The following is a 23785-nucleotide window of genomic DNA, read 5'->3' on the forward strand; positions in this document are numbered from 1 at the left end:
TGTCCTTTCCAAAGGAGGCAGCCACAGTTCCGTTACATACACAAACTTCTGGCAGGAATGTGAGTTTAGTGTTGCCAGAGCTGCTGATTTCTCGAGAAAAGCCGGAAACCCAGACTTTGTGTAAAATCTCCTCATTTTAAAATGGGAGCAACCAAGGAAAACAATTGTGTGGGCCACACAAAGCAGGTCTGTGGCTTAAATATCCTCCGAGGTTAACCATTTTCTAGCCTCTACGAAGGATGGGTGAGTAGTGAAATGATTTGCTTATGACTAAAATGGTTTGCTTATGACTACATAAATAAAGGACCATTTTGGTTAGACTCCAGCAAGTGCCTAAAAATACAGAAATGACTGACAGCACTCTGCCTCACTAGAATCCGTAATGAATGCCATAACAAACATAAGAGATCCATAAGATACTTAGGAAAAAATAAGTCTGAAATATTTCATTTGAAAGATTGACTCAATGTCTTTTCACAATTACTTTCCAAGTAAAGTAGGTCATCTTACCTGTGCTCTCTTGAGAATGCTGTGCTCATCAGTGCTTGCTATTTGATAGACTTTTGCCATAACTATTGTTTTTCCCAAAGGCCCGCATACTTTCTCCAGCTTCTGGTTGCAATCTTACATTTGGGACGGTAAAAATAGAAGACACTGTGGACAGAATGAAACGTTTTCATTTACATATTTATAGGTATATTTAGAATCGTTTCTTTCAAAATTGGAGGCTGAGATGCAATGCTGGATGTCCCGCACATAAAACATCATGGTATGCGTTGGTCTTTGAAATGTCAAGTCGTCACAGCCCCCCCCACACACACACTCACACTCATACAGATTTACACACACATATGACAGGATAGTCTGTCTTCCCCTCCAAACCACAGCTCAGCTGATCTCTCATATTTCTCTGATCTAGAACAATAAGCTTGAATTTGGAAACAACATATTTTGCCCTTTCTTTGTGCATTCTTTCATTCATTCTTTGAAGAAATATTTATTGAGCCCCACACTGTTCTAGGTTTTCAGAAACCTGTAGTGAATCAATCAGAATGAAAAGAAACCCTGTTTTTTGTAGATTCCACTTAGGGGAGACAGATGATAAACACTCAGACGAATATATCAACTAGTTGTAAACGTTGTGAATAATAATAAAGCAGGAAGAGAAACAGGAAATGCCAGGGTGGAAGCAGGTCAGTGAAGGCTTCCCAGGTAAAGGTACCTTTGAGCAGAGACCCAAAAAGGTGAGAGGGCAAGTCATGCATATATCTAGAGGAAGAGCAAGGACGAACTGAAGAAAGAAGAAACAGCAAAGCCTCTCTAAGGAGCAACAGAAGGAGCAGGCAAAACAGTTAGACGGCTATTGTAAAAACACAGGTGAAGGAAGATGGTGAGTGACATGGGGCAGTGATGGCAGTGGAGAAGTGAGGATGGTCTATTGATCTATTTGGAAGGTAGCACCAACAGGGTCTACAGAAGAACTGGGTTTGGGTATGACAAAAGAAGAGGAGTCAAGGGTAACTTCCAACAACTGGAAGAATGACATTGCCATTTATTAACAAGGTGAAGACTACAAAATGAGCAAGTCTGAGGGAAAAGATAAGGAGCTCAGTTCTGGTAATATGAAGTTGGAAACGCCTACTAGACGTCCAAATGGAGATGTTAAGTCGTCAGCTGGTATATGCAAGTCTGGAGTCAGGGAAGATGGGACTGGAGATTGAAATTTGGAAGCTCTCAGTGTACACAGATGATATCTAAATCATGAGATTAAATGAGATCATCTAGGCTCTAGGGAGCATATGCAGATAGGAAGATCTGAGGATTAAGCCCCAGGGCACTCTAAGAGTGAGAGGTCTGGCAGATGAGAAATCTGCAAAGGAGTATGAAAAGGAATGTTTAGGGAGGCAAAAGGAAAATGTCCTGTCCTGGAATCCAAGTGAAGGAAATGTTACTACGAGGAGACAGTGGTCAACTGTGTTGAATTATGCTGATGGATCAAGATGAGGGCTGGGGAAAGACCAATGGATAGAGACTAAAACCAGCAGTTGTGGAATCTTGGGTATAAAAGCTCGGCTCAAAAGGATTCAAGAGAGAATGGAAGTCTAGGAACTAGAGCAGCAAATATGTTTGAACAGGGTGTGTTTTCTTTTTAAAAAGATGGCATGGAGCTCCATTAATGGCATAATGTTGCTTTAGGATAATATATAGGACATATATAGGAATAAGTAAGAAACCCTACCAACATTAGAGCTGAAAGGTCCTTAGGGATCACTGTGTCTCTATATGGGAAATCGGGAACCCACAGAGACTAAGGCACTTCTCCAAAGTTGCCCAGCTAGTTAACAGCAGAGCTGAAGCTGGAATCCAGGTGGTCTGATTCCCAGTTTAGTGCTCTTCACACTACACCAATTTGTTGGCCTTCTTTCACTGCAGACCTGAGTTTAGTGAATTAGCAAATGAATGTAATAAAATCAAGGACTCTACGCTATGAAGTGTATTTTGTTCATTTACTTTGACAAGGGTGGTTCAGCTTCAATAATTTATGTAACTTGATAGTATACACAGGAGAATGCCCTTTGGTGTATTTGGGGAAAGTAATGAATTTCTTCTAAATCAGCCCTCCATTTACTTCCCCGCAATTAAATCTTTGTGAAGAAGTGGGGCAAGGCTGTTCGGGTTTTGGGATAGAGGGAGAATGACAGGGTGCCACTAGAATTAGCCAGCTTTAACTGCCAGATCTCCAGGTAACTGTACCATAATTCTTGCTTGATGAATTTATAATTCCTGCTTCAGTGGCACACTAATACATTGCTTCTAAATTTTGGCATTCTGTAAACTGGTGAGGTTTTAAGGACTAGTACAATTAAGAAAGATATTATATTGCTATGTGTTCTTCCAAAGCAAATAACAGTCTGGCATCAGCATACAACTTCATTTTTATAAGAATTCATGGAATGACTGCAGTGCTCTGTGTAACCAAGGTTCTAATAACACTTGATACTCTTCTCAAAAGGTCTGATATATTGAAGTAGGCCAAGAAGACTGGAGCCCACTTTGAACTTACTTTTGTTACAATCTTCTCCTTTTAACCTGGGTTTGCTTTCTGCTTGCATAAGAGTTTTCCCTTTGCAGACATTCTTTAAAAAAAAAAAATGCCATGACCCATCTTTAAGAATGTGACTGCTATGGACTTAATTGTGTCCCTCCAAAATTCATATGCTGACGCCTTAACCCCCCATGTGATAGTTTTTGGAGATGAGGCCTTTGGGTAGCATTTAGGGTTAGATGAAGTCATGAAGGTGAGGCCCTTAGGATGAGATTAGTGGCTTTATATGAAAAAGAGAGAGAGAGAGAGAGAGAGAGAGAGAGAGAGAAAGAGGGAGAGAGAGGTGTCACTTTCTCTACCACATGAAGATACAGGGAGGTGGCTGTCTCATCAGGAAACTTGATTTTGCCGACACCTTGATCTTGGACTTCCCAGCCTTCAGAACTGTGAGAAATAAATGTTTGTTGTTTAAGCTCCGGTCTAAGTTATTTTGTTATTGCATCCTGAATAGACTATGTATTAATGTGAGGCTCCTAAAACTGATTAATAGAAACGACTTGGTTGATAAGACAATCCATTTACTGGTTCTGCAACACTTCTTTTCAGATGGATCTCTTTCCAAATCTCCTTGGAAAGGAAGCGTATGAGGATACTGGCCCTGCTGCTGCTGCTGCCATTTGCCAGGTGGTGAACTTTTCCAAGACTCCACACTAATGTAAAATTGAATTTTAAGAATTTCAAGAACTTTTACATAGAGTCTGCAGAATATGAACCTAGATAACAGAGTCACCAAAACCAGTCATTTCACTTAAAAGAACTAGTTCCCAAAGTCTCCAAAGCCTAGGAATTCTTTGTTGTGTAAACATGTTTACAAGGACTACCATGTTGTTCGAAATGGAAATGACTGTGGTATTTAATACTGGGATTGTCCTTTCTTGCGACTGGATTTATGCTTCATAATGATTATCTACTAGACACAGAAATAGCATTTCTGTAACTCAAAATTGTTACCGGAGGCATTTAGCAGAATCTTGCTTTAAAAATATAATGATTTTTCATCTTTATTCTCCCCCCTTCAAAAGGTTTCACTGCTCCTGATGTTTAACGTTATGCAAAGACGTGTTTCTGCCAATGAATATCGCCTTATGGTTATGCTTCTGCAAATAGCCTGCTGTGAGCTGATAAAGGGATTAATGCAGCCAAAATTCTTAATCTGTGAAATTACAAATTAAATTCTCATATTAAAAATACCACCCTGAGGTATTTTTTGTGGTTTTAATTCCCCTCTGGTGTTCTGCATACATTGTGCTTGTTAATGACAGGGACAAGGCTGTCTCCATTGGCAGCCTGCTGCCGAGTGATAATGTGTAGGCATTTACTTACTGATAGAAACTGGATTTAACCACTGGCTGATAAACTAAGTGCCAAGTGGGTAATAAGTCCATATTAACAGAAAAGTACTACTACAGAATTCAGAATTCATAGACCATCAAAATCCTGGCTTAAACTCAATCATCAAGTCAGATGGGATTGAGATGTCACCAAGGAGGAGTGATATCAAGTTGCAAGTTATACTGAATGGGAAAACAAACCATATGTTTGAGTTTGACGAGCAATAAACTAATGAGTCCACTGGCATCATTTTTTTTTTTTTCAGTATGGGAAGATGTGTTACCAATTCATTATTTTTCTATAGGGATTTCGTCTTTAATTTTTTTTTAAATGGGGATAGCTGTAGTAATGGTCAGTGAGTAGACTTTCAGAAAGGAAGTAGGACAGAATATGGGATAAATATGGGCTTGGAATATATGAAATACTGAAGAAGATTTCAAAGCATGGGGGAGTAGTGGGTTAATATATCTATAGTTACTTTAGAGTAAAAAAAAAGTAATTAGAATTAAATATGAGGTATCAGAAAAGATTTAGGGTAGGAATACCCAAGAGTTGTTACTTGGGACTTAGTTCCAAAATAAAAGGTTATTGTTGTTGAGGAGACTCCAATGCTATCATGGGGGGAAAAAAGTCTAAGAGAATAAAGAAATAAATTTTATGTATGTCTACGGTAAGTGATGTGTACACAAGGATTAAAAATGATATTATAATATCCATCCATATATGCAGTATATTAATTTTTAAGGCAAAAAGAAAAGAGTATGAGGAGAAATATCTTTCACTGGCATTTGGAAAGAATGTATCCATTGAACAAAAGTGTTCTTACTGCAATAGTGTTCTGCAAAATTTCACAAGAATTTTGTTTCACACTTTGGAAGAAAGATGAGATCCTCCCAGTCATAAATCCTCCCCCAAATATTTAAAATGTAATTGAAAAAGGCTGTGTAAATATGAACACTTTTGTAAAAACAAAACAAAAACCCACCCAGGAATGTGTTTTGTTTTAAAAGATCCAGAGAAGAGCTCTGTATGAATACCAAGAGCATCTGTAGTTGAAATGAATTACATGTCTTCAGTTCTTACATGTCAATTCAGCGCATTAGCCAATTGCCAACTCTGTTCGTCAGCTCACTGCATAGCAGCCCTTTTTAAGGTTATTGTTACAACCAAGATTGTCTCTGAGAATCAAACAGAAATGAATCATTTCTACTCTGTGTACTGCAGCCAGCTAAAAAATACTATATGCATAAGGCACTAAATATGTAAATCATATTTTCCTTTTCCTTTATGACTGCTCATATCATTTTTTTGGACACACACATAATCAAATACAAAGACATGCAGCTGCTGACTGCAGAGCAGAGATAGCAAAAAAGGAATCCATTTTCTTCCTGTGTCTGGTAAGCTAGCAATTGAATGGCAGGATTCCACTAAATATATACACACACTACCCCCCTCCCCCCATTCTCTCTCTCTCTCTCTCTACACACACACACACACACACACACACACACACGTATACAGGCAATGCATATACAAGCATACGTAATATTAGATGCATAAATAAACATGTGAACCTCTCTACATGTGTGTTACACATAGATGCTAAAATCATGTCCCTGCTTCGATTGGATGTTTTGAATTCGTCATACTCACTATCAGTCAGTTCCCATAGCCGTGGGGGCAGGTCACTAAAATACTCGTGGCTCAAGGCAGCCTGTGCTGACAGTCTGTTCTTTGGGGAACACTGTAGGAGTTTGGAGGCCAGATCCTCTGCATGATTCACATAGCTGAGCCTGAAAACACAAGCAAAAAAGAGAGAAATCAGAACAAACAAGAAAATCCCCTAAGTAAGACATAAGGATCACCTAATTTTTCAGTATTTATTTATTCCTGGCCAAGAAAACAAGTTAAATTGCCTGTTGAAAATAAAAAGAAGCAGAATTCACATTAGTTCCTAGAGTATCTGTTACTGTAAACCAGCTTTTACTCTCGCTTTCCTCATTGATGTAACATATTTTACTATAAGCAAAGGATTGATATTTTCAGGATAGAATTAGGTCCCAAGGTAGAAAATTTCAGAAGATAATTTATCAAATAGTTGCCAGAATTTGTTCACAGAATATAGGTACTGCATACACATCTGGATACATTTACAGGAAAATTAATACAAAATAACCAGGAGAATTAAAATAAATCTACTATTAAAGTCTCTAGTTACTAAAGTTACTTTTCCCTTTAAGAATTTACATTTTCTTACATTGAACAAAAAATTATTGGAATAAGTACCCTTTCAAATATTAACAATCATAATATTAACATGCAGGTTAACAAAGGGGATAGGCTTAAACCATATGGGACTGAATCAATTCAAGATGACCTTCAAAACGACAGTAGAGAGAAAATATGTGTCTCAAGATTACCAAAAAAGCAGAGGAGTAAAATCTTCCATGTGGTACTACTTTCAAATGGGTAGCAGACCACACTGTCCAGCCCAGCCTTGTTTTCCACGGAATCTCTATTTCACTGCTCAGGGCAATCAAACCCAAATAGTTAACATAAAAATGATAATTAAAGTCTTCCTAATAATGATTACCATTTATGAGTAGGTGAACATGTGTCAAGCGCTCTCCTAGGTGCTTTTCACACACTCTCCTATTTACTATTCGGACAAGATAACTCTGTTTCCGTCTAACAGCAGGGGGAGCTAAGTGGAAGTCAGAGAAGGTAATGGTTTGCTCAATTAGCAGGTTGAGCAGATGCAAACCCACCCAGAACTAGTTGACTCTTAAAGTGGTTTTGCTTGTGCCAAGCTCTCTGATCATTCCTAAAGGCTTTTACCCACAGATTCCTGAGTTTCTATAAGATGAAGTAAGTACAGTGACTCTTAAGCAGCCAGAAGAATGTGAAGAAAAGTTGCATCCGCTAGTGGGTATTCTTTCAAAAGCCTTGAAGCTACAAAACAAGCTATGAGCCAATAAACATCTTTCCTCGTGACCAACAATTCTCTCCCTTCCCCCCCTCAAGCAGCTCTTTAGCACTGATTTAAAATTGTTATGGTGTGGGGGGAGGGGGATGGATTGGGAGTGAGGAAGAGGAAAGCAGGTCATGAATTTGGGCAGAGGAAGAAAAAGGGAGAAGAGCAAAGAAAAATATTACTCCAAAGATCCAATCTAAGAGACCTTCTCTCAAATCTTCATAGGTGAAGGTCTCACCCATGGGTTCAGTGTTTGGCTGCTGTAATGGCTGTTTTTTAAAAAACTGATCAGTATCTTGGTTTTAAATGTCTCTACCTGGCAAAGAGAAATTTGTCTACAGGAAAAGGAGGCATTCTTAAAATTCTGGGGTTTTTTTTCTTCTTCTTTCTTTCTTTTAATAGGGTCCAGGGCCATCCAAATTATTCCTTCTTCTTCCTAAGACTCTTTTGCTATTAAAATTTTTTCATTAATATGTTTCTAAATATCAAATGCAAAGTTTGAGATAGGGAGACTTCATGGCAAAAACTGCACTTATATTGAACATACAGTTTGTATGTAACCATGGTGAACAACACATTGGTATCCATTTCATACAGCTTTGATAAAACATAACGACAGTGCCAGACTGAGACTAGATCTGAGTTTTAGGCCTGACTCTGTTAAAGAGTGATGAACCACATTATGTCTGCAGTCCTTCCATCTCCAACAAGCCATAAATCATCCTTGAAGCATGGTTTCACTATTTTGAAGAATTATAAATATTTAAAGTTGTATTTGTTTTTGCAATTGATTGCTGATCACATTTAGATTTAACGCATATAGACCTAAATATAAGGAATTACCAAGAAGACATTTCCCCTCCCTCAAACTGACTAAAGTTGTTAATAAAGTCAATAAAATAATCAAATGCTAATTTGTGCTATCTGGTTTATACATAAACATCTGAACTATCACACAAAATTTTAATTTAGAAAGTTTGCTATATCCTCACTTGTATTTGAAGAACCATTTTTATTCCAACTCTCCACATGCATTTTCAACATCAGAATCTTCATCATTACCAGAACCACTTTTTGAGTCCATCTAAGTGGTCTGAGATATGATACTTCTGGGATACCTTATTTGGAAGTTTTATCCCAAGCTGTAAGTTTACCTTATCAGAATGTTAGAATGATTGTGGTTGTTTTCAGTCTCCCATTGTGATGGTAGATTTTAAAATCTTTCCTTACAATTCCCCCAAGTTTTGTTTTATATATTGTAAAGCTGGGTAATTAAATGCTTAACAGTCTAGCGCTGTTATCTTTTCCTGGTAAATTCAGTCTTTAATCTTTCTGTGGTGAACTTCTTTATCTTTAATAAAGCTTTCTGGGTTAAAGTTCATTTTTTTCTTATTAATTTAATGACCTCAGCTTTCTTTTGCTTAGTATTTGCCTGGCATACCTTTTGTTACTGTCTTTTAATATTTCATATCCATAATTTTAAGGTGTCTCTCATAAATATTTCATAGCTGGGTTTAATGTTTATCCAATTAAACAATCCTTGTCTTCTAAGGAGAAAATTTAATCCATATTTGTCATGATTACTGATATATTAATATTTGGAATTACTGCTACCATTTTAATCTTGCATCCTATTCTGTCCTGCCTTATCTTTTTCCTCTTTCCCTGCCCTCTTTTGGATTGACTTTTAAAATTCAACATTTTCCATCTTCTATTTTAGAAATTATACATTCTATTTCCATGTGTTTACTAGTTACTCTTTTCTTTTTCTTTTTGTATTTCAATATTTATTTTGATGTTTAAACTCTAGCACTAGGTTTTTACAAGCTGGTGTACAGTTATAAATTATTTCTCCCAAAGAACTATAATCATACAATCCAGATAGTATAAATATATGATATTTATATCATATATATAAATATATGATTGAACAAACATCAACATACAGCACCATTTATCAATTACATAATAAGACAAATTATCAAGTATACAAATATTAAGTTCAACAGGAATATATACACTTCAACAGGAATATAAAATATCAGATGTCTGCTCAATTTGTCAGCAGAAACAAATTTCCTTTTTTGTAAGAAAGATTGGGAAAGAAGCAAAAAATTCACACTTCTAACAACAATAGTCAGCAAACAACTTCCAATAAAAACTGGAAAAAATTAAAGGATTTTCAGAAATTTTGATTCAGAATTATTTAAGCTACAACAACAAATCATGTCTACAATTAAAAAAATACTGACTAAACTAAAGGGCATATTCCATATGTCCAACATGAGACAAACACAATGTTTTGCCAAAAATACTTAATGTTCACTCCCACTCTTTTTTCAGGCCTTCTCTTTTAAGTTGCACCCTAAAGTGCAAACATTAAATTAATTTTAAGACACTTTTGTCTGGCGACATTAAAGATACGTGCTTCTGTACAATGTGGACTTCCCATGAACTTTACAACCAGAGATCTGTGATTTTCAAAATGGAGGTTTTCATAACAGCATGAAATGAGATTTATAGAAAGACATTAAGAAAAAATCATCATAAGACTTGGTCAAAAGCCAACAAAATCTGTGGTTACACAAATCTGATGTATACTGTTTTAAATATGGGAGATACAGACGTAAAGTAGCAGGCAAGTAGCCACATAGGCCCTACTATCAATGTCTGAAATGACTGAGGGGACAAACCACAGAGGATAGGTCCTGGGATTTTAATTCTGCATGATATTAAAAACATACAAGCACTGTGCTGGCTATTTTGGCACCCAATCTCTTTAAATTTCTTATATAATGATAAGATTCTGGAATGGGAATAGATTTGAAGAAGACCTATAACCCAATACTGCATGGTTTCAGGAAAGGTCAATTGATCAAAATGATAAGCATGTTTTAAATGCTGAACAGCAAGAATCTTTTGCTAAGTTTCCAAACAGGCTGATCATAATACAAACACAGAGGCTGCAATTCTGCTAAGCTTGAGGCCTGATAAAACTGCTTATCAATGCTCCTGTGAAAGCTTCATTAGACTTATCATTCACCAAGTCTACATGTTGGCTAATATACACAATAAATTGGGTCCTGTCTAAAGTTCTATTTCCAAGGAACTTAAGACATCAGGTAGCCCAGCTTTATTGACTTCAACAGTATTTCTATGGCTCCTGGTATCTATGAAGTGCAGCAGGATTTTAGGACAATATTTCTCCATATACAAAAGTTGCTGGCTTTCAAAATCTCCACTACACTTTTGCCCCATGAACTTCACTGCATATTCATATTTCATTCCATTTTCAATTAATGCTAAGACAACAAGCATTAGAACTCTCCCAAGACCTGCAACATGCTGACAGTTTTTCAGGAAACTTCATTTTTTACAAGACGTAACCAGTCATTCACAGTCTGGTTGGATGGCAGTGCATCACCATCCCTTGGCCAACCCAGAACCTAATGCCTTTTCTCCACAAAAGCAGTGTTGTAAGTTGCTTCACATATTTTTACCCTTGTGGTGACGCCCCACTTTTAAAGTTCCTCTATAAATTTGTTAAAGTCACACTGGTTGGACTGTCCTGTGCATGACTTCACAAAAGTTGGTCAATTCATTTGTGCCATACTAATTTAGGTTAAAAAAAAACACTCAATAGGATTATAAAAAAATAAAATTTTCTGTATATAGAATACAGAAATGATGTAAAGGATGATGTAAGGAAATTGAAGTCTACTAAAATACACTACATTTGAAATTCTCAGTGCTTTCCGTATGAGGTTGGGATTAATGGGAAGTGAAATGATCCTCCTGGCAAGCCTCAGCAAATCTGAAATCCAATAATGAGGCAACAGAAGAGAAGTTCCCCCAGGTTTAGCCCACCTAGGTCAGAACTCTTGTAATGTGCTTTCCTGGTTTTAATTCAATCCTCCTGTGTCCTAGCTAAGCCCTCTGATGGACCTTCTTGGTGAAACAGTAATGAATTTGTATAGTTCACTTGTCTGTTTAGAGGTCATGCTGTGTTCCTGGCAATAACTTCCACTGCCCTGCAGAAACTTAATAGATATAAGACCAAGAACACCACACGACTGCCCAAGCTGCAGCCAGTGGAGTCGTCTTTGGGGGTAAGTTGGTTTAGTGATTTTAATACCATCAAGGATATCTGAAGAAACTTCCACACTTTGAATATACCTTCACCCTTAGTTCTCCAAGTGTATGGCCCCTTAACTTTTTAACTATTTAAAGTTCAAAGTTACACTTTCTCTTTACCCTCCTGCCAAACAATAAAAAAACATAGGAACACTTGAATTCTGATGGCACTAGTCCTATCATATTATACTGTCTAATATTTTGTTTCTACTTTCTACATAAGGACACACATTAAACACTGTTTTGGTTATTATTATTTAGATTTACCCATGTTTATCATTTATTTAATCACCTTTCTTTTCATGTTTCAGACATCCCTTCCCAGATAACTTTTTTTGTATCTGAAATACAAACTTCAGAAGTTCTTTCTATGACTAAAGAGCTTGGTGGCAAATTCTCTCAGTTTTGTTTTCATACAGGATAATAGTCAGCTGGAGAAATAATTTTAGGTTCAAAGCATTTTCCCTTAACTCAGAAGATATCATTACACAGGCTTTTCTTGTTGCCTGTTAGCTATTCTCTTCTACCTCAGAGTTCTGCAGTTTGCGATGTATGGGGTTCTTTTGATTTAACCTGCTTGGTATTCATAGTATTTCCTGAATTTGAGGTTTCATGTCTTTCATCAATTCTGGAAAAAGATCTCAGCCATTAACTTTCCGAATATTGCCTTTGCTCAATTCTCTCTCTTCCCTCGTTTTATAACTCCAATGTAATACCATCTTATTAAATTTTCCATGTCTTCACTTGTTCTTTCATATTTTCCATCTGTTAGTCTCTCTGTTCTCCATTCTGAGTAATTACTTCAGAGCCATCTTCCAGCTCAACTAACTCTCTAATCAGGTGCATCTAATACACTGTTTTCCTTATTCATTTTGTTCTTATAAGTTTAAATCTCTGACAAATTTTCATTTTCAACTTTAATGGTTTCCTGTTCAAGTTTTTAATGTGATCTTTTATTTCTTTACAATATTTTAAATATAGTTTTGTTCTATGTCTGATAATTCCCAATAGCTGAAGTTTTGGGTGAGGTGGAGGAGTCCAGTTTTGTCGCTTTTGCTACTGACCCTCACTCACAATGACTTTTTCACGTTTTATAATTCTGGATTTTGGGCTCATGCTTGGCTTTGATAATCTGTGGGACCTGAAGCACCTGGGTTGAGAGTATGTTTCTCTATAGGGATTTTCTTTTGCTTCTGCTAGGAGCCCTGGAGCTCTCTCAACACCTAGGTACTCCAAGTTCTTTCTGTTGGCTTCTGAGACCAAGTGAGTTATGTAAATTTAAACCTAAACTTGTAGAATTCTCAGGGGAGTCTTTTTCATCCCCATTCAGAGCCAAGGGCAACACAAACAATTGTCCTTGCAGTCTCTCTTTGCTGGAAGATTTTTTTTTTTTTTTTTTAGCCAGCCCATTACTGGCTGAAGTGCTTTGAGGGTCTTGACTCTCTGTGGGGAATCTCAACTCCTATGCCCTCCTAACTTTCTCAGGCCCAAAGCCTTGTTTCCTGACCCTCAAGTGGCTCCACGTTCCTGTTTTAGCAATACCTCAAGGGCAGCTGCAACTTTAGCACTTACTTATCATTCTGTTTTTTTTCATTCTTGGCCCCTGGAGATTTCAGTTAATTTCTTCTTGGTTCAGCTATGCATATGCATTTGAACGGATGTGCTTGTATTTTATCCAACATTTTAGGTGATTTTTAGCGGTAGCAGAAGAGACTGTTTTTCCCCCTACAGATAAATATTTATAATCTCTATAATCTAATTAGTTACTATAAAATCATCCACACTTACAGTTTTTAGGTCTTTCTCCCTGGAATAAGCACTAAATTGGTGGTGTTGTCTTGCCTCTTTTTTTTTTAAACTAATTCTTTTAGGTTACCTCTATTAAGCCTCAAAAACTAGATAACTGAAGTTATTTCAGGCTAATGTTCCTTACTTCACCACTCAACTTTATAGATGACTCTCAAATGCATTATCCTAAGTGAAAGAAGCCAAAGGCTACACACTATATACTTTCATTTAGATGACATTCTGAAAAACGCAAAATTATAGAAACAGAAAAGTGATCAGTGATTGTCTGAGGCTGGGGGTGGGAGAGGTTAAGAAAGGGGTCCAGAGAATTTTTTCAAATGGCTTTACATCTTGATCAAGAGGAACGGAGATCAGGCCATCTAGAGATGTGAAAGGGCAGGGGGACTGGTCAAGGAAATTCAGCACAGGGAGCAGTTTGGAGAGATGGGGTGTTGCAGGTTTTTCACAAGGAACATTCAGACGTCAGGGGTGGAGGCTGGCCCTCTGTGAGTGACTGTCACTGGGACTTCTGTGTCCCAGGGGAGCCTCAAGGGATGTCCCAGCAAATGAGGAGATGCAACTGCTAATGGTGAGGCCCTCCTATGGATTTCAGTGCTGGATGCCAGGTCACCAAGTGGGGGTCGGCCTCAGGCGGTCAGAACTGTGCCTGTCAGCTCACAGGGTGAGCTCAGCCGGCTCTACATTCCTGGAGGGTCACATAAACGGGGAAGGGTACGTGGGACAGAAACTGTCACGTTCATTCCATACTCATTGTTTTTAAAAGATGTTGTTTGTTGTTTGTGGAAACTCCCTGGGAAAAAACCTTAAGGAAGTTTAAAATTATAAGTCTGTATGAAAATGAAGAGAAACAATCTCTACTGAATTCAGAGTATGTTTGTGGAGAGAATCTTATGAGTAACTTTCAAACAAATGCTTTTAATACAGTAGAAAATAATAGTATTCTGCTATTCTAATCATAACAAATTTCATCATTTTCCTAGTCCTTATCTATGCAACACACACACACACACACACACACACACACACACGTACACTTTACCTGAGTTTTTAAAAAAAAATATGAAAGAATGTAACACGAATAGCAGAAAACAGCTTTAGACCATGACTATAGAGCAGGATATTTTCTTTACTCCTTGTGCAGGTCAGGTTTTTGTACCTCAGAAATGAGGAAGATGGAACAGATGGTCATTAAGGGTTGTCTAGCTCTAACATTACATGTCCTCTGACCTAGGAAGAACCTGAGTGTGAAGTGGAGGCAGGGAGGGTGAGCAGAGCCATACTGGCCTGCCATCTCTCACCCACCACAGCTCCCCCCTCTGCCATCAAGGCAGTGATCCAACAGTGCCTCTCACTTCTCTTCACTCAACCCGTCAACTAAATGCTTTAAAAGCTCACCTAAGTTTCTAAGCCATCTTGAAAATAAAGAGCAAAGCAAATCCAAAGTCTTTTGCCACACTAAGGAAGACTGTCAACGTTGGGTAGAGAAAACTGAAAGTAGAGCATGAAAATGATGGCACGAGAAAGAGGAAGAACTGGGCAATGGCAAGGTGAAAAGGGCCTTTCCTATGAGGCACGGTTCCTGGTACAGAGTGGGGACACGACATTTGTTGAATGACTGAGTTTTTGATTGAGAATTGACTATATTAATTTTTATACTTACAAGAGGTTTTACTTTATCTGAGACACATGAATTTAAAAGTAAACAATCATTTTGGGGTAAAAACATCTTAAGGTCAAATTCTGGTCCCTAAGGAACATCTTCAAAGTATACATGTCTCAGAGGATGACTTTTTATTTTGAAGTGGGAAGGAAATTCATCCTTGTCTTTTTAAAGTTACTTTGTAAACTGGGACTGCAAGGTTTCTTTGTTTGTTTTTTCACGTTGTGGTGCCAAAAGACTCCCTCTAAAACTGATGATACATCTGCTTGTAGAACAACTAAAACAAGTTACATTTTGTTCCTAAGAGTTGACTTCTAAATATGTCTATAAAATTCTTCGCTGGGATTTATTAACATTTTAGTTCATGAAAGCTGGACATAAAGAGTAGAGGTGTAGCAGGTTCAATTTACTTATTAAAGCATTCAATGGAGATACTAACTTCCATATAAAGGCTTAAAAGGAAATTTAAAAAAAGAACAAAACGTTCTAGGATATTCCTCACTTGCAATTTATGATGAGAAAGAACGACATACACGGTGGGCCTACGTCTGAAGCATAAGAGTGTGCTTTGTCTCACAGAGTTGGAAATAGAGTGACCTGGAGTGAATGATGGGGAGGGTCTCTATATTCATGCTTTACTCACTGTCACACTCATCACAGAGCAAAGCCAAATGGACTGGGTCCTTTTATTTGACAGTGCACATCTTGTCTCTGTGCCAAAGATGCCAACATGGGCACTGGCCACTGGATTAGACAACAATTGATCTCTTGAAAATGATTTGTGAAGAAATCCACCCACCAATAAAAACAAGTCTGTTTCCTCAACTGTACCGACTAGAACTGTCAGATACAGCACTCTTGTATATATATATGAAAAGCTAAATGTGCATTTAATCACCTTCTTGTCAAAGTTCTAACTTAGAGGGAAGACTGCGGTCATAAAACCACTCTGATTTTTCAAAAAGTGACTTATTTTTAAAAAACAGGCTTGAACTTATTCATTTTGCAAAGAGGGCCAGTAATTGGTCAAGCAGAAGATGAAGGGAATCCCTGACACTGGAATAAACACCTCGGGAAAATAAAGACTAATATAAGGAAAGATTTAGGTCTGTGCAGTGAATCTCAAGTCCAGGAGCTGGGCTGTGCAATGAAATGAGAGGCAAGACTCTTGGGTGTGTTAATAATGAAGACAGAGTTGTTTTACACTGAGACTCTCTTTGTCAATACACTGCTGTTAAAAAAAAAAACAATGAGAGTCCTCCCCTCAAGTTAAACAGGTAACATTTTTATATTAGCTTCCATAAATAGGTTGTGTTTTGTTGTGCATAGAAAATTGTTCAGTTCTCATTCATTTACTCTAGCTAAACTGTTTACTGACACAATCTCCCTGGAAGACACTCATTCCCATACTGGTCAGCTTCCTTGACTGTTGAAATGCTGTGATGGTGCTACTTGTAGAGTGCCCTACAGTCTACAAAGTGTTTTCACACATATTCTTTTATTCGATCCAGATAATCAAAGGGCCATACTTACAAAATGGAACGTATGCAAATTTCTGACTCTTCAGTGCCCATTACATGTCATGCCAAAGATTTACTGTATGTATATATGTGTACATACATATACATATAGATTACACACACACACACACACAAAGCTGTATGTTACTCAGTTTGTAAAGGGATTATTGGATTACTTTAAAGTTGTTTTTAAAGATACCTTACATGTTTCTGTACTTCTCTCTCTTCCTTTAATTCTGAACTCTATTGCTATAGAGACTATTCTTTCTATATTCTTTTTAACACCTCCAGTGCCCTATATTAAATAAAGACAACAGGGAGCGTCCAGCCTTAATGTGAACAAGATGAATAATCCCCAGAGCCAGTCATACTAATCTGCACTGCTGGGTCTTTCCTTCAGATCTAACCCTTACTCAACACATAGTTGCCCTTGCAGAAAACTCTATCTGGTGGAAAAGTACAGAAAGTGCTGTAGAGCCCTCAGCAGGGTGTGAATGAATTGAGCTTTTGAAAACGCTAGCACTGACACTCTTAAGAGTATTATAAACTGCCAAAAGGTGAGCAGAAAAAGGAAAACACTAAATTCTTGCTTTGGATTTCAGAGCTTAGCTAGATAATATTTACCCCAAATTTCCTAGCTTTGATTTGATTTATTATAATTTTCTACCCTCCCCCCAAAAAAGAGATGTCTTTGAATGTTTAAGTTCAGTCTGAAATCAAATAAAGAGTGGTCTGGCTTTTAAAAAATTGGCTAACTTATGTAATTATACTAGCCTTTTCCATGTGCTAATACGGAGCTATAGATTTTCATATTTACATCTCATAAATCTATAGATGCAGATATTATCATAAAATATTCACAAAGAAAAACTAATATAAGTGAACTTCTTGTTATATTCTTTTCAACAAAAGCCCTGTGTATTTAAACTTATTTTTACTTTCCACAAAGGTAGATCATGCTTGCATGCAACTTGCTTATAGGAAAGAAACAGTTAACTGGTTCACTACATTGTTTTTGCAGAGACTCCACTTTAATCTCCTTTTCAATTCTTCTCCAGTATCTAGTAGCAGTGATTTTTTTGAGTTGTAAAATTGTGTTTTTTAGTAGCTTATATAAATCTAATCACTTATAATTCTACACAACTATATAATGTAATTTTTAAAAATTTCTCTAAGATTTGTTACAGGCTGCCAATCACTGACATTTTTCATATATAGGAATAGCACAAACCTATCAGGCATTATACCTGTATTTTGGAAAAGGTTCCTATATTTTGTTGACTAGTGATCATATGATTCTATATTTTTGTTTAGTATTTTACTTTAACAATGTGGTTAACAGCAGAAGAGGCACAAATAATTACTTTTCAATTCTCTGACTGAAGGACATGGTAAAAAATGATGTATCTTATTTCAGTAAAATAAATAAATAAAATACAGTAATAATTAATCCTTGTAATCAGAAGGATAAAACTTACAGAATATTTAAAACAAAATCAGTGTATAACATTTTCAAAACCCAAAGGATGTGCATTCAACGGAATTGATTTCCAACTTCCCAGTTATTTTGTTAACTGTTATATCTAATCATAAACACTAGACCTTCATAATGACATGACCTTCCCCCATATGGAATTCCATTGTTAACTGAAGGACATCAACAACTCAAACTTTCTGACTTCTGGATACAGATCAGGATAAAATTAGTAGCCCTCTCTTCCACAGGACTGCTGTAAAGATTGACCTTTTCTTACCATAAGTTGTTTAAATCAATTAAAAGCATCATATAATTTCACAAGTTTTCAAAACATTTTTAGTAAATCAAGAGTGAAGCAGAGTAAATTGTTAATGAGTTTTCTACCCTTCTGATGTTTTTGATATTTATGTTATTTAGAGAATAGCGATTATCCAATTTTCCTGAATTCAAAGTGGTTGATTATAGCACTGTTTCATCTGAAAAAGACAACTCTCATTTTCTGACGATAAAAGATTGCGTCAAGAATTTAAATTAAAATCTTCATCTATCAAAAAAGAAATCAATCCACATTAAAGTTTAGCGATGGCTTATATTTTTACATTTAAGATGGATCAGTTATAAATATTCAGTCCAATATGAAAAACATTTTCACTCTAAAAGACTCCTGCAAAGTAGTTTACCTTACTGGTGCATCAATATTAGGGTGGCTTGAGTTAATGGAAAATGGTAACTTCACAGCCTTTCATGCCTCTGAAACCCTAGAGCAGTTACAAATCTCATCAACAGAGGCTGGTTTTGGAAGGTGATATCTGCTTCACCATAATGGAACGGTGTGTCCTTTGACTGTAAACAATGCTAAGAATAGCTCCTGAAAGGTATCATTTTGTGTGATATTATTTCACCAAAAGAGAAGAAAAAATATTCTTTAATCCTAACAAAACCTCTTCAAAGTTTACTTCTTCAAAACCTCTCAATAAACCTTTCACTGAGAACTGAAAATATAACTTAGTAATGCAATAAATGCCCTAACAAATATATCAGATTTTTCACTTAATGCTTTTTACAGGCTTAAACCAAATGGACTAAAAGGAAATCACCTTTTACAGTCTGACTCCTACAGGAAGAATGCCTTGCTGTTATGCTTTTTAAAGAAGGCATGGTGAATTTATATCAACTTTGGCAAATCTTGAGGCATGATAAAAGGAAGAAAAATATCAGTGCAGTTAACATTCCACAGAACTCTTTCTTCACATGTTTATTTCCTTAGAGACTGGACATGATCCAAGATAACAAGAAAAATTTAAAAAGGGAAGTTTATTTTTTAAGGCAAACAACATACAGTTTAGCATCCTGAGCTGATATAGAAGAGAGAATGTTTCCTTACCCCTAAAAAAAAAATAAAAGAATTGTTGTCTTGTAGGTTAAAGATATTAGATGGTTAGGATTGGAGAAAATCACCAAGGCCAGTTCTCCCATTTAAATAAATATGAACAAAAATTCAGTTAGATCAGAGCTTATGGGTTATTAAAGTTTGGTTCTGGGCAAATGAAAAATATATTTTCTGTGGACTATCATTTCAGCTTCTTTATCTTATGACATTGCATCTGGAATTTGAAAATATATGATTTCATTATGATACAAGAAGAACTGGCCTGTGCGTTTATGTGTAAAACAAGACTTGGATTAAGACTGAAGAGTTGGGTGTCCTCTACAAGGGCCTGATGATCTTTAGGAAGAAAAGTCAAACAGCTTTTAATACTTACTGCTCCTACAAAGGAGCCTCCTATCTTCCCCGTCACAGACTTTCTTGCAGGCCGCACACTGAACCAACTACCTGTTGAACTATCTGATTTCCCTTGATTATCACAAAGGACATGATCAGCCAGCAAATGACATCCTTGTTCTAAATACTATGAGAAGGTATACAAAGGAGATGAAGCATCTATTGAGGATTTACTGTGTGCTAGAGACTTTTCACAAGTCATCTCCCTTATTCTGCATTCCCAGCTATGAGATGAACATAATTATCCCTCCTTATAGATGAGGGAACTGAGGCTCAGAGAGGAGAAGCCATACAGCCAGAGTCACACAGCAAATGAGGGTAGAGCATGTTACGTGCTTCAGATGCAGATGCTCTCTTCTCTGTATCATCCTTCTTAAAGCTCTGTTTATATCTTTTTTTCCTCTCATTATAAAAGACATGATCATTCTAGAGAATTTAGAAACATATAAGAGAAATCCTGAAACATATAAGAAAAAATAAAAACTTCTCATAAGTCTATAATTCAGATAAATGATTTTTTTATCAACTCGATGTTTACTTCTATGTGTATAGGTCTGAGCAAACACACCATTTTATCTTTGTAATTTTTATCACGGTGTACATTTTTTCCACATAAAATTTCCTTTCAAAACCTGCGTTTAAAAAGCTCTCTTTAAATTCCTAAAAGTCAAACTTAAGCCCATACTGAGGTCATATTAGTTTCTGGGGGTCAGGAATCCTGAAACAGCTGAACTGGATAGTTCTGGCTCAAGGTCTCTCACAGGGTTGCAGTCAAGGTGACATCCAGGGCTACAGTCATTTGAAACTTGACTGGGCCTGGTGAATCCACTCCCACGTGGCTCACTCACATGGCTGTTGGCAGGAGACCTTAGTTCCTCACCATGGGGGCCTCTCCCAGATGGAGGAACTATTCACATGACGTGGCAGCTAGCTTCCCCAGAGTCAGTGAACCAAGAAAGAGGGACACAGCTAAGATGGGAACCTCAATCTTTTAGAACCTAACCTTGGAAATAATGTGCCATCATTTCTGCCATATACTACTGGTCACCAAGACCAGTCCTAGTAGAATGTGGGAGGGACTACCCAAGGGTGTGAAGACCAGAAGACAGGGACCACTGGGGGGCCATCTTGGAGGCTGCTAAACCATAATGGTGATTATAGAAGAGATCTGGGTTTTTTTTTAAACTGTGGCAAAATATATGTAACCTAAAATTTGCCATTTTAAGCACTTTCAAGTGTACAATTCAGTGGCATTAATTGCATTTACAATATTGTTCAACCATCACCAATATCCATTTCAAAATCCTTTCATAATCCTAAAAAGAAACTCTATACTAATTTAGCAACATATTTTTATTAAAATAATGTGACAATAATACTAAAGATAATTTTTGTAAAGTAGAAAAACAATCACCCAAAATTCTGTTACCCTAACACAACTATTTTTATCTCTTATATTACATTTTGATCACAGTTCACAGACAGTTTTAGAGTTAATATGCTAGTATGCATAAAATTTTTTATTCTGCTTTTTTCAGAACATATGAAGCATTCCCTATGTTTTCAAAGTCTTCATAATACCGTCCTAACATTGTGTAATATTCCACTGGGGTTGAGGAACCATGATATACTAATATTTCCCCATTCCCTTAATCTTGGTTAAGTTGGTACCAAGTCTTTTAAAATAATTTAATATACAACACAGTAATGAGCATCTTTGGGCAACTAGGTTTTTACTCCAATGATTTGTTTTCTTGGGAGAAACACTAAAGAGTCAGGTTACTAGGTCATAAACTTAATTCCCCAGGCCTCCTATCGGAAGTAATATCGCAACTGTAGCCTACAAGGCCTTTCCTCACCCCCTTTGCCTCCAGTCTCCAATCTCATCTCTTCTCACTCTCCTTACACTCACTACACTCTTACCACCTTCATTCTTCAACACATATTTCTTGAGCACCTACTATGTGATGGGCTCTGTCATAGATACAAAGGATATAAAGGTAAACAACATAGTCAAAATCCCAGCCTTCATATGGCTTACAATTTTCCAATGCTATTCCTCTTTTTAAAAAGAAATCATACTGCCATGTCTTCATGTACTTATCACTCTTTGAGATTGCTTATTTTATTACTTGTTTATTGTCCTAGATACTCTAGAAGGTAAAGCCCGTGAGAATGGGAACCTCATCTGTGCATTCCCAAGCACCCAGAACTTTTAGATGACGGTAAATCATATTTCTTGAATGTGCCACAAATGAGTATCTTTACAGCTTTTAATGTTTCCATGATGTTTTCTACATTGTTTATCAGTTTACAGTGCCATTAGCAGTAAATAAATGCATCCATTTCTCTATAACCTGACCAGCACTGGGGTTTAGGAAGGAGGAGGTTATGGATCTGGGGGAATGGGTGCTAATGAAGGGTTGTTTGATGGACAGCATAGAAAACACTGAAGCTATCTTTTGGCTTTTTAAAATATTACATTAAAATGTAATTTATCTTGATTACTATGTTTTTTTTGGAGGGGGGCATCACCTTAAATTCTGAACCCAAGCTGAGTACCTTAGTTGCCTCATCCTAGCCTCAGTCCTTCTGTGAATAAAATGGCAAATGAGGGATGTATTTACAGATTTGCTCTTGAGTCTACAATATAACTGAGGACAGGGAAATAGATTTTCTAAAATAAGCTGAAATGTTACTATCAGAAAATGTAGAGAACTATCTGAGACCTATTTTCAGGATTAAATGAGATAATGCGGACAGAGCATTTGGCATGCTATAGGCACATCTACGTCTACCATGAACAAGTGCAGCTGTTGATATTTATAATAAATATTACTGCTGCTGCTCTACCACTTCTATGCATGTAAAAAATTAAACTGACCCTATTAAATGCAGTAAAAGGAGTCTTTTCAGACTATAATATTCTTTCCCACATCAGAGTATATCCCTAAAACTCCTTTGGTAGGAAACACCTCATTGGGAGACTTACAACTAATGGAAAAAAGAGGAGAATCAAAGTTATGAGTAAATTTATACAAAAAGATCTCATCATTTTTAAATGCTCACTAAAATAAAACAATGAAGAGCACCTTAAGTAAAAATACTTTCAATATTATTTTACATACCTTAAGATGGAAATGTTTTCCTGTTAGATATGCTGCAGGATCTGCCTCTTATTTTAAGATTTTGTAAATGTGTTTTGCTGTGTTACATACCAAGGCATACTGCCTTCTTTGCCAGTCTCCCCCTTACTCTGACTATGTATGTGTCCTCTTTCTAAATGCCCAATGTCTTCCTTGTTTTATGGCTCACCATATGGCCTGTCTTATATGTCTTGATTTCCTTCTGCCTAGCAGCCCTAGGGTGCTGACCTCAATTTCAGATTTATCAAGACAACGAAGTGAAAACATTTCTGTTTCTCTACCATCGTCATTCCTCCTTTCCTCTTCCCAACCCTACTGTTCAAATGATCTCCAAGTAGAGTGACTCACCAACATCTGAACCAGGGCCCTCAGAGCTGTAGAACATCAAGCTGACATGTACTAAAATACTGAGTAACTGCAACGCGTGTTTGGAGAGGGATTACTGTAATTATTTACGGGGCCAGGGCTGATGCTAAGGTTAGTATGAAGAAAACATTTTTTTGGTGTGTTTGTTTTCATTTTGAGGTTCAAGACCTGGAAAATGATTTATACTACTCTGTGATGTAATGTGTGCTACAAATATGAGAGCCATCAGAGGAGAGATTTTTAAATTTTTAGAAAAAATATTTCATATATTTCCATCAAAAGAAAGCATTTCCTCCTACATTAGAATGTGCAATTTAAGGAGTGATTTTTTAGTAATGAACCTGCAGAGTGAATTCCAACTAGAGAAGAGTTAAGAACTGGTACCTTACATTCTTCTCCTAGTTCCAAGCTTTTGCCTTTTACCCTTCATTTTCTCTCTATATACCTATATGAACCTGCACATGATTGCATCACT

General features: G+C 36.8%; 1 protein-coding gene across 4 annotated transcripts in view; it reads right to left on the reverse strand.

Moving 5' to 3' along the window:
• Positions 1-538: 538 nt before the first annotated feature.
• CDK14 (cyclin dependent kinase 14) overlaps positions 539-23785 on the reverse strand; it is a gene marked incomplete at both ends in the record, with an annotated part of 523336 nt that continues 500089 nt past the window's right edge. For all 4 annotated transcript variants that reach the window (XM_079710872.1, XM_079710871.1, XM_079710873.1 and 1 more), the window contains 2 exons: positions 539-654; positions 6095-6234. In XM_079710872.1, the coding sequence (XP_079566998.1) occupies positions 539-654; positions 6095-6234 (256 nt within the window). The remainder of the gene's footprint in view (positions 655-6094; positions 6235-23785) is intronic.

The sequence above is a fragment of the Hyperoodon ampullatus genome (assembly GCF_949752795.1).
Source record: "Hyperoodon ampullatus genome assembly, chromosome: 9".
Classification (NCBI taxonomy): domain Eukaryota; kingdom Metazoa; phylum Chordata; class Mammalia; order Artiodactyla; family Ziphiidae; genus Hyperoodon; species Hyperoodon ampullatus.